At 40.4% G+C, this 12,290-nt stretch overlaps 1 protein-coding gene across 1 annotated transcript in view; it reads left to right on the top strand.

The window, feature by feature from the left end:
• LOC309669168 (myosin-IIIa-like) overlaps window positions 1–12,290 on the top strand; it is a gene marked incomplete at both ends in the record, with an annotated part of 63,342 nt that overhangs the window by 20,164 nt on the left and 30,888 nt on the right. Inside the window, 2 exons of the mRNA XM_082479771.1 lie at window positions 5,819–5,972; window positions 6,858–6,946. Of these exons, the coding sequence (XP_082335897.1) occupies window positions 5,819–5,972; window positions 6,858–6,946 (243 nt within the window). The remainder of the gene's footprint in view (window positions 1–5,818; window positions 5,973–6,857; window positions 6,947–12,290) is intronic.

The raw sequence follows: 12,290 nt of genomic DNA, 5'->3' as shown, positions 1-12,290 counted from the left end.
TATCTTGTAGTAGTCTCCAAAGATATTACTACAGCAGTACAGAATGAGCTATATGGATGAAGTTTGTGCAAGTGTGGGTATAAATCCCCCAGCTTTCAGAACCAAGAAATGACAAATGTATTATTCTGCATTACAACTCAGAGGTATGGGATGAATCATAGTCATTATAAAACATCACTTTTTACTTATCTATAAAGTGGTTGTTCCAATTTTACATCACAAGAACAGACTTAAAGAAAGCAGGTGGCTTCAGCATCTTTTCTGTTCACTGTAAGGATTCTCCTGTGCTAACAACACTAATGTACTTCAGTTGTAAATACAAGCCCTCCATGCAGACAAATAAGAAAGAGAAAGCTATTTGCAGGAAAATACAAAATATAATTCCTAAATTTTCTATACATGGAAAAAAAGAAAACAATTTCAAAATCATATGACTGAAATTAAAAGTTCGGCAGGTCATTGTTCTTGTTAATGATATGAAGTATCACTTATATAAAAGCTCAACATGAGCCAGCAATGTGTGATGGCAGCCCAGAAGGCCAACCATATCCTGGGCTGCATCAGAAGTGTGGCCACCAGGTCAAAGGAGGTGATCCTGCCCCTCATCTTCACTCTCGTGAGACCCCACCTGGAGTACTGCATCCAGCTCTGGAGCCCCCAGCATAAGAAGCGTGCTGGAGCGTGTCCAGAGGAGAGCCGTGAGGATGATCCAAGGGCTGGAGCACCTCTCCTATGAGGAGAGGCTGAAAGAGTTGGTGTTGTTCAGCCTGGAGAAGAGAAGGCTCCGGGGAGATCTTATTGCGGCTTTCCAGTACCTAAAGGGGGCCTACAAGAGAGCTGGGGAAGGACTTTTTACTCGGGCATGTAGTGATAGGACGAGGGGAATGGCTTTAAACTGGAAGAGGGCAGGTTCAGATTAAACATTAGGAAGAAGTTTTTCACTTTGAGGGTGGTAAGGCATTGGAACAGGTTGCCCAGAGAGGTTGTTGAGGCCCCATCCCTGGAGGTGTTCAAAGCCAGGCTGGACGTGGCCTTGGGCAACCTGGTCTAGTGGGAGGTGTCCCTGCCTATGGCCGGGGGGTTGGAACTTGATGATCTTCAAGGTCCTTTCCAACCTAAACCATTCTATGATTCTATGAAAATCCAAACAACAGGATGACCCCTGCCTTTCGCAGATGTGTCTGCCTGACTTTACACACATGTAAGTGTTTGTGTCTTTAATACTAAAAAAAAAGGAGGTATGTTAGAAGGCTCATGCCCACAGTCACTGAGACTTTTGTGTTGGCTTTTCGTTAGCCCAAGCTGACTGTCATGCCCATGGGGCTATCTTGTCACTGGGGACCCAGGCTAGTATCTCTCCACAGCCCTGTGCAATGCCAGCCAGACGTGTCAGGTTGCTCTGTGCTGTCTCAGACATCTCTAACACGACACTGCATTGCACCCAGTAGATCTAACCAAAGAAGACTGGGGAATTTAATTTCTTTCATACCTCCCCCAAGAGAAATAAAACTGACAGGTACGTTATTTCTTCATTTCTTTCCCTGTTTTGCCCAGTTCAATAGCATACCACATGCAATTAGATGAAATTTGACATATCTAGTCAAGGCCTAAATCAGCTGATTATAGTCTAGTTCTCAATTAACCCGATTCAACCTAACAAGCAGTGATCATGTAACTAGGGAAGGGGAATATTTTCTTGGCGACTTGAGCAATGAAGCCAAATAGTAAATGAACTCATAAGGCTAAATTGTACTTTCAGTGTTGCAGGTGACATGTTTTTACCTGTGTTGGTGGTTTCTTTTCTGTATCTGCATCTGAAAAGTGTTCAGTTTTGTTTTCCTTGGGAAGTGTGGCCTACAAAAATTTGGCCTCAGAAGTGACAGGAATCGTAGGAAGGAACAGTGGTACTATCACCACCTGAGACGTGGGGTGTCTGTTAAAGCAGAGCGTCTGCATGCCAAAGTAGACAACTCAAGTTGAAGTTGAGGGAATTTATTCTTTATTGTTGACTTAATATTTCCATTTAAGAATAAATGCTTTTAGGCCTGTATGTCATCTTCTTTCACCTAATTTAACAGAAAGGGTGAAGTGGGGAGCATAGCTTAAGCTAGAGCTAGTTTATATTCCCAATAGTCAGTGGAGACAAATAGATACAACTCTGTCTCCACTGGGTGGAAATGTGGGCTCTTAACTTAGTTGCTTCTTTTTTGTGTCTATAGTTAAGCGGAATGAATGCTTTTGCACCTTCAGTCCTATCCTTCAAAATGTTTCTCTTACTGATGTAAGTTCATTCTCTGTTAGCTACATGATCTGCAGGTAATGTTGGACAGCAAGAAAACCTTCCCATTTCTTTCTCATTTGTGATTCTTCCATTAAAACTAAAAGGTGTAATGTCAAATACCTAAATTTACTGTGGTAAATTTAAGTGGCAAATTTACTGTCAGTTGGAAGGATGCTACTTTTTGCATTAAATATATGCAATGTTTATTTTGCATTCATATGACAATTTAATCTTCTACTTTAAGCTGGAAAAGGTTCATTCTGAATAAGTCTCTGGTGTTCCCATTTAAACGAAAGCGTCATCATACCACATTCTCAGCAAAATGCTGTTATCTTTTTTTTATTAAACATGAAGAACATTTCCTAATACATTAAATAGTTCTTTTGTTATTAAGTGAAACCAGGTTGCACAAGCTAATATCTATTTTTGATCATAGAAAAGATACCATGCAATACCGAGATGAGATAGGAGTCCAAGTGTTAGTGTAACTCGGTCATTCCTTTTGACACCTCATCCATAGGAATACTTTCTAGTGGATTATGCTTTAGAATTTCAATGAGCAGCTGCTAATTTTAGGAGTTTTCTTGTCATAAAACATCCTGGGGGATTACAGAATCCTATAGCTGATTCAACTTATTAATTCTAGTAAGATCTATTTCATTACAATTTTATGATGTGCGTCGTTAAGGCTTTTATGCTTGCTGCTTGTATCCTAATAATATGGTTGAAGACCAGCATTGCATAAGAAAATGTAATATGGTGTCTTATTTCTGAGCCATCTGGCACACTGGTGCCTGGAAGACTTGGTTATCAGCAGTCCTCCAGGATCCCATGTGAAGTGATGGGGTGAACTCCTTCCATATCCTACTGGGCAGACAGCAGCATTACCGAAACCATCAGCGCTGGCACTCATTCAGTTGTTGAGGTGCAGACACAAAGACCAACTGGTCACATACGCCACAGGCTTGGAGGTCAGGCCCTGCGCACTGGCCGGGGAGGGAGGGAAGCAGATGTTGCTGTTATGGTGTAGTAGTACAACTACTACAGACCTCCTTTCAGTTTCAAGGAGAACTACTTTGTCAGCTCTCTAAACCAGCCTCTCTCACAAGCATTTGAAGTTGGAAAAATTTAATCATTAGATAGGTTGTCTGTGAGAGCTTGTTTGAGGATGTCTGAGTGTCACAGAAACACTCTTCTCTGATAGATTCATCCTGAGCAATCTCTTCCGTTTTCCTACTTGATAAGTGTACTCTTGATAATCCTAAGCAGTAACAGCTGGTTTCATGAACGTAACATCTGTGCGTCGGTACAGCCGTAGCCCTCGGTTAAGCTGCCTCTACTCCAGTGTTATCTTTGGGAGATAACACGGACTCATTTCCTTCCTGCCACTAGCTCCTACAGGTATATAATTAACTTCTTACCTATATCAGTGATACGTTTATTACTCTCCTGTCTTGTCCGGATACTCAGGTCATTGATTAAAATAAAAAGCAAAACTCCACCTGTCCACTGCTTCAGGGGAGACATGAATGAAGTTAATGTTATGTGTCTGAGCTGAAGAGCCCTCATGGGGCTGTAGGAGAGATTCTTACTGCTTACACCCTGGTACAGGCATATAAACTGAGCCATAACCTATCCTTAGAGTGAAGAATGTCCTGGGAAATTACATCACTCTGGGTACTGGAAGGGTTTAGATATAAGTTCTGTGTTCTCTTTCAAATGGATCAGCAGATTTATTTCTTTGGGCCTCTATGTCCAGGACAGTGTTACTGATTTTATTCATTTTGCTGTTTCTCTCTGGCTTAGAGATGAAGAGTTATGAAGTCTAATAATATATGCTTTTCTGTTGTATATGGCAGTTAACTCCTTTTGAAATGCTCAGTGTATTGTCTTCTTCACTCAACCCTGTCTATCTTTCAGACTCAAGTGAATGACTCATAAGGAGACGTCTTTCAGGGTTAGAGGTCTTTGAACTCATTAATGTTAGCCATTATTCATGTTTATGACAGTCTTCTCACAATGAATTCAGGATAGCACAACTGTGATGTTAACACCATATATTAATACAACACTTTTATAAAGTCCTGTCCTTCGGAAGCAGGATTATTTTTAAAGTGGATGAAAAGGCTTAATTATGTGTTTCATAGTATAGCTTGCACAGGACTGTAAGGCAGCCCTGCTATACATGAGAGCACTGCATAGTGGATAACTGCTACTGCATTACGTAATGCAGGCAAAAATAATGGAGGGGTGGCAGTCCCTAGAGCATTCTTCTCTTGGTAAATCTGCGTCTGTCCACAGATTTAGTCCTTGTTGAAGGATTGAAGAAAGTCATTCTTGTATTCTTCAGCTGTAATTTAAAGTATTTTTGAGATAAAACCATCGCAACACACCATGGGCAGCATTTGTTATGTTTTTCTCAGTGTGGTAGGAATCCAAAGATATTTGCAGTCTTCAGGAGAAAAAAAAAAACACAAAAAAAAACCCACCGTTTTTTTATTCATAGAATCATCAAATGGTTTAGGTTGGAAAGGACCTTGAAGATCATCTGGTTCCAAGCCCCCTTCCACAGGCAGGGACACCTCCCACTAGACCAGGTTGCCCAAGGCCACGTCCAGCCTGGCCTTAAACACCTCCAGGGATGCGGCCTCAACAACTTCTCTGGGCAACCTGTTCCAATGCCTTACCACCCTCAAAGTGAAAAACTTCTTCCTAATGTTTAATCTGAACCTGCCCTCTTCCAGTTTAAAGCCATTCCCCTCGTCCTATCACTACATGCCCGAGTAAAAAGTCCTTCCCCAGCTCTCTTGTAGGCCCCCTTTAGGTACTGGAAAGCCGCAATAAGATCTCCCCGGAGCCTTCTCTTCTCCAGGCTATACAGCCCCAACTGTCCATCTGTAATCTTACTGAATAACTTTCCCTAGTTCCTTAAAAGGAGTGAGAATGTTGTAGAGGCCACCTTGAGATAATTTATTTCATTTTTAGAAAGTATGTACACTTTTCTTTAATTATTAGAAAGTGTGTGCACCATTATTCTCCACATAAGAACTTTTTCAGGTGTTTCTGAAGGGAGAAACAAACAAGTAATCTGTAGTCGCTTTTGTAAATCTTGGCCACTGTACATCGCATAGATCTGGGCAACAAATTGGGAATGTAAAAGTAGCACTAAATGATTAAGAAATATTCTGTACATTGCAGACCATGGAAGTAAATAGACACTGAGGTCTCCATCTGCTAACACTGTACTTTATCTTCTTCAACTCTACTTCTTTAATTCTTGCATATTCCTGGAAAGCATCTTACTTTACCAAATATGCCTTAGCAAGCACTTACATATCAAAAGGTAAATGAAAATCTGTAGCCTGACAGCGTGATACATCCCAGCTGACTTTTGTTACTACAAAATCTTGATGTCTTTAGCCCTGGGGCATACTTTTTCAGTGTAGTTTTAATTTGCTACAGTTGACAGTTTGTGAATTATTTTATGAAGTGGTCCTGTTTACATAGACAAAACATGCCCTCTATTGCTTATTACAGAATGAATACCTATATGAAGGCGTTGATGCAAGAGTTATAGAATATGAGGACAACAGACCCCTCTTAGATATGTTCCTGCAGAAACCAATGGGTTTATTGTCCCTGCTGGATGAGGAAAGTCGATTCCCACAAGCAACAGATCAGACACTCGTAGGTAAGTATATGGTTTATTTCAGAGTTTTGCAGGTTGTCTCCGTGTTAGATTTCTGTCTGGTGTGTCCAGTTTAGGCTATATGCTAGTTGTGTTTTTAGTGAGCCCACATTCCAGTGTCACAGTTTGTTGGAGGGAGGCATGCATGCAGGGATGGATGTGTCTTTGAAGTTGGTAGAGAAACAACAAACAAATGAACCTTAGCCGCTGATCCAGGTTTTGAATTCTCTTGCCTTCAGGAATTTCTAGCTGCAGGGCTTGAAAGATAAAGACCAAACTGAGTTAAAACTCTAGGTTCATATGCCAAGACCACTGTTTTCAAAGTTGAGTCATGTTCAGCTCTGAGATTTTTGATGAGCCATAGCTGAACAAGAATTTTAGTACTTTTAAAGGGTAATGGCTGCGGACCTGTCTCAGTGCCTTTCAACAGATTATGCTTCCTGTTTTTTTTCTATTCAGAAATTAGAATTAAAACACCTAAGTATGTTGTAATTCAGAGCTTTTTGTCTTTTTATCCTCATACTTTATAGTCTGCAGTACAGAGGCCCTCAATCAATTGGTAAATGTTTCCTCACAATTTCCCAAGGAATTCTTAGGAAGGATTACTACATTGTTTCATATATGAAGATCAAAAGCTTAGAAAGGCAAGCAATTTTCTGAGGTCACACAGAAAAAAATTGGTACAAAGTAAGTAACTGATCCAAGAGCACCCATGTTCTCTATCCAGTGCCTTTTGTTACAAGACCATTATGATATCTTTGTCCTTAAAAATTTCGGAGTCTGTTTTGTGCCTTTGTGTTGTCTGAGAATTCAGGCAATATCCTTAGAGGGATCCAGCTTCAGAAGACAATTACTGTACCGTAAGATAAGCTATGTGTTTCCTTTCAGAAAAATTTGAAGATAATTTGAAGTCAAAATATTTTTGGAGACCCAAAAGAGTAGATCTAACCTTTGGGATTTATCATTATGCAGGAAAGGTAAGAGACCTAATGATATTAGTTGGGGATTGTGGAATGGTACAGCTAGAAGGAAACAGAAGAGGTCTCAACCTTCATCTGTTCAGGCCTGACATGGAAATGTTGGCGGTGCCTTACACATCAAAAGTAAATTAAAAAGTTATTTTCTGTCATAAAAAAGAGCAATAGCAGGACTGCATTTTTCTTAAATGTCACCAGGTAAATTAACAGACTGTATTACAGAAGAATCAAAAAATAACCATTATGTGATGCAACTCAGTGCTTTTCCCCTTCGTTCCTCAAAGTCTTATGCCATGCTTGTTCCCACTGCTTCGAATCAGGATCCAGCTCCATTCTTTCTACTACCTCCTACATCCCACAGCCTTACTTCTGAGTTCTGTACTTTGTCATCAGCCAGATAGTGCAGGCCCTGCTTTCTGCTTCATTTGATGAGCAGCATCTTGCCCTCCTGTACAAGGTGACTTGCTGCACATGCGTTTCAAACTCAGGAGGAGTTGCTGGCACACTGCACCAAGATGCCACTGGTCACCTGAACCTTGCCTTGTGAAAGCTCCTTTTGAGCTCTTCTAAAGGGATATGGAGTGGGCATTGCTGTCTCACATGGGAAACTGTGTTGGGTCTGTGCAGTGCTGAAGCATGCCTGTAAAGAGGGAGCATACTGCCCATCAGCTGATGGAAGATAACTTGCCCCTCACGTAACACAGCCAGCTACAAAAGGCCTGCAGTAACTCCTCTGAACCTCATCTCCAGCAGAATTACATTTCACCAGCATAGCATATCTCATTGCTGAGGAACGGAGAGCCAGCTCTCCCTGTACCATTCCTGATACCAGCCACTGATGATGTGGATTCCACCAGTTCTCCATCAGCCCTTTCCAGTGTTCAACAAGCTTTTTCATTAGGAATTTTCTCCTACGGTCTAACTTATATCTCCATTGCTGTGATGCATTTTCATTACTCCTAGCCCTGTTTACTGTGGAACGGGAGAACAATTTATTTCCTCTTCTTTTACAAGCCTTTTTAGTAATTTACAACTGTTACTGGGTTGTTTTGTGAGGGTTTTTTCTAAATTAAAAATGCCAGTATCTTCTACTCTTCTTCACAGGCCAGGTTTTCTTACAGGTCTTTTACAGCATCATTGAGATAGAGCCATGGAGGTACATTTTGAGTTAGGTACGCCATTCCTGGAGTTTTTAGAGAGATTTCAATTGCCAATATGCAGTTTGTGATTTTGCAAAATTCCTCTATAATTAATACAGAGATCTCTAGGTAAGTCCTGGGTCCAGTACAGCAAGATATGAATGGGACAGAAAGACGGTACAATCATATGGGTAATCCTGTGTGATATGGTGCGTTGTTAATTGTACATTTACACATGTACTGGTGTACAGGAGGACTATAATACACTCGTCCTAGTGATAAACCCAGACTGGCTAAAACTGATATTAACATATCTGCATTAGGGAAAATAAACGTCTCAAGCTACTTTGGAATGATGGATTTGCTTTTAGTGATCTGCATCATAATGGTTCTCAGTATTGAAAAGTTAGAACTTTCAGTGATCAAAAGAAAAACTGTAAGCAAGAGTGAGCCTGATGGCTGAAAAACTATTTGTGTATTTTGATATATTAAAAGTCACATGCCAGAGTGCTTAAATGTATAATTACTTTTCAAAAGCCCAGAAGATGCATAAATGTACTTTTTAAACAGGTTCTATATAATGCAAGTGGATTCCTGGCCAAAAATAGAGATACTCTGCCAGCTGATATTGTGCTGCTACTGCGATCATCTGAAAACAATCTGACACGACAGTTGGTAACCCATCCACTTACAAAAACAGGTATTGCTATTGTAATAAACGTCTTACTCTTCTCTAGCCTTCGTGATGACCGCTGCGAGGTTTCATATGACCATTTGTTGGTGACATGATACACTCTGTGGCTTAACTTTCCAACCCTAGAATCTATACAGAATGGAGCCCCAGCCATCTCAAGCTGCAGGGGAGGGATTGGTCTGGTCAAGTGCCAAGCAAGTGGTAGAGGCTTCTTTCAGGGTCCTCTCTTCAGGGTAGGGGAGCAAGACAGGGAGTGGAGTGCAACCCTTGAGTTGAGGACTGAACAGAAAGGATCAGGTAAGTCACTGGCCTTTTTTGGACAGGGCATTTTTTCTCTAAAGTGCAACTGGACAGTGCAGTTGGACAGGTTGGGGCTCCTAAATCTGCTTTGAAGAGTGAGGAGATACTCCTCTAGTTCCCCCATCTTTTAGTCCTTTACAGTAGGTAACTGATGGGGTCCTAGTAGTGAGCCCTTCTTCAGGAAGTTCATAAGTTGGGGTGGAAGAATATGACCAGCTCTACAGAAACTACTCTTAAGTTATACGTCAGTTGAACCAGGTCCTTTCATAGTGTCCTACCTGCCATTTTAGGATGATGGGTAGGTCTCCTCACAACCAGTTTACTATTGTGTTGTATTACTCCCTGTGTGATGGCATTGATGCCATACAGTAGGTACTTTACATGGGAGGTGTACTTGTAGAACAGAAAAGTTAAATTGGAAGAGCCTAATGGAAATTATTCTAAAATGTTATTGTAGCTTACAGAAACTGAGGTTTTGGCAAGGCTCCTATTCTTCGCAAAGGGAGCTTTGCTGGTGGAATGCAAAATTTGGTATTGAAGGTCTATTTTAAGTCAGTGTTTCTGGGAAAACACTGAGCTCGATGTCCTTGTCTGAACTTTCTGACTTGTTGATATCTGCTAAGATACTAAGCTATGATTTCTGTAGAGGCAAAGTCAGAACCCAAATGGTCCCAAGAACTGATCCCAAGTCTTATGTAATGTTTTGCAAGATAACTCTGAAAGTTGTTTTAATCTTCTTGTTAAATATTATGAAACACTGTGTGTAGCCTTTCAAAACTGACCCAAACCATCCAGCTATAGCCAACTAAAAGTTATATTTCTGACCTAAGTTATTCATCTAGAATCAGTGGAAATGTAGAGGTTTACCCAGAGTCCAACCCGTCTTGCCTGCCTCAGGTGTTTCTCTTAGGATGGGAGGTGCCTCTCTCCACTGAATACAGCAGTGATCCTGTAGACACCTCACTTTCAGATAGCTAAAATTAGGTGTGAGGAATCCTCTCTTTCCTTCCCACCCTGCGATATTCAGCTAAGCCCAAGAAAGGTTTAACACTTGGTATCATCACATAATACATGACACATTAGCTTGGCATGCTGTAAATTTGCAGCTGTTTATCCAGCTCTTATCTGCCTCTTACTGATAGTAGCTGAGCACAGAGAGATTACAAGTTCTCCCATCGGAGAGTGAGATTCCAGAGGTGTTACGCTATTAGCAGAATCAATGGCAGCTTGCAGCAACGGTTGGGGTTTATCAACATGATGGAAATCTCAGCAGAATTTTCATTATTCCTTTAGAAGAAGGTGTAAACCACTCCAGTGCACCTAGTCCTTCAAGTCAGCATAATAAAGGTATTGCTTGATAAAGAATTCCAAGGTTAGAGTCTTAAGACTATGTCTATGCTAGTAAACCAAACAGGGCCAGTGAACAGTAACTAGAACACTCCCACAGGATTGCCCATTCTGATTAATTGTTAGCATGCCTCCGTTGGATTGTTTTGGATCATTTCAGCTAGCAGTCTCCCAGACATACCAAGGCACACTTCAAGAGAAAGCACAGGCCAGCGATGTTTTCCAACAAGTTCTGTGGAAAGATATAGTCTTATTTTTATCAGGAGATAAAAAAAGTAGTGAAGTATCGAGTTTAGCTGTATAGACGTGAGTCATGCCGTGTCACTTGCCCTCAGGACAAGAGAAGGGTGCTAGCACTTTTTCTTTTTTTTTAACTAACGTATATGTAGCCTTAGAACTAGAATAGTACAATAACATCCTTAGGGTAAAACCACATGGATGCTCTAAGATGTATCTTTCTTACCTTCTGCAGCAGTCTGTCTGTTTATTTTTTTGCTCTAGTAGGTGACATAAGTGCTGAAGGAGGAAAATTCAGCCCATGTTCCATCTTCATGCAACTTCTTCAGAGCTTGTTCCACCCTGAGGGTGAAAGGGGAAATGAGGACATACTCCGAAAAAGTCAACAACCTTTATAATCATATGGTTACGCTGAGGGCATGAATAAGGTGGTTCAGCACAGTTTTTAGTTTAGATGAGATGTAAGCATTTTGGTAGGTTGCTTTCTTTCATCTTCCCGTAGGTAACCTGGCACACACTAAAAGCAAAACTACAATCAGTTACCAAATGTGGACCCCCCAGAAATCAATCAGTCATACAAAGGTAAGAAAATTGATTTTGTAATTCTGCATTGAACCCTAATTTAAACTAGAAAGGCAATACTGTTATTGGTACTAAAAGTAAGCAAGTAACCCCTTCCTTGGTTTTTCTCCCTCTCCTATTTTCTTTTCTGTTTAGCTGGATATCTTTGTGTTGTGCAATTCATATTCCTTCCGTGAGGTAAAAACCTAACATTTCCCTTCTTTCTGGCTATAGTTTTATAACAACTTCAGGGGAAAAAAGATATTATTTCCTAGCTGTATTGTAGCAAAAAGAGAAATTTAAATATTGGTGTGGAGTATAGTCAAGTTCCTTAGAGAACTATCAAAATAACAGTGATGACAAAATAACAGACAGGACCTCAGACATTGTCAGGTTATTTGTGGCAGTTATTTAGATGCTCCATTATCAAATTGTGTCCTCTGTGTGTGAACATTTGTGTATTGTGTAGCAAAGTAATGTAATGTACTGGTGCAACTGATTTGTGCTAGTAATCATGCTGTAACTTTTTTTGTTTAGAACACCTTTTTCTAAATTAATCATATTCTCTGAGGGGTGCTTTGCTGTGGCATTGGAAAGGGCACGACAGACTCAACAGAGATAAAAAGCATCATTTTCTTTCTTCATCTTATAGAATGAAGCGGGAGATACCGGACATCATCCAAGAGAGACAACCAGCATGAAAACACAGACAGTCGCTTCTTATTTTAGAGTAAGATATCAGATCTTTTAATAATTTTTTCTAGAGTAGAATGAATGTATATTCTTTCACCTTTTGAAATGCACCTGTTGACTTAGAGTCAACAGTGATCCATTTGGAGTTTGTGAACTGCATATATGGTGCAGCAGTCTGTCCAGTACAAATATCTAGTGGAGATTGTGATATTTCATCTTTAATTGTACTTGATTACACAGCCACATTTCTGTCATGATGATGTATGACAATCGATATTAATCTTTCCCTTGCCTGTTTTTCCACAAAGGGAGATAAAGGGAGGTCGTGGTATAGCATTTCTTTAAGAGTTTATGAAGCAAGAGGGCAAAGTTA

The sequence above is a fragment of the Vanellus vanellus genome, assembly GCF_965231255.1.
Source record: "Vanellus vanellus genome assembly, chromosome: 2".
NCBI classification, from domain to species: domain Eukaryota; kingdom Metazoa; phylum Chordata; class Aves; order Charadriiformes; family Charadriidae; genus Vanellus; species Vanellus vanellus.
This window is presented reverse-complemented; position numbering and strand designations above follow the sequence as displayed.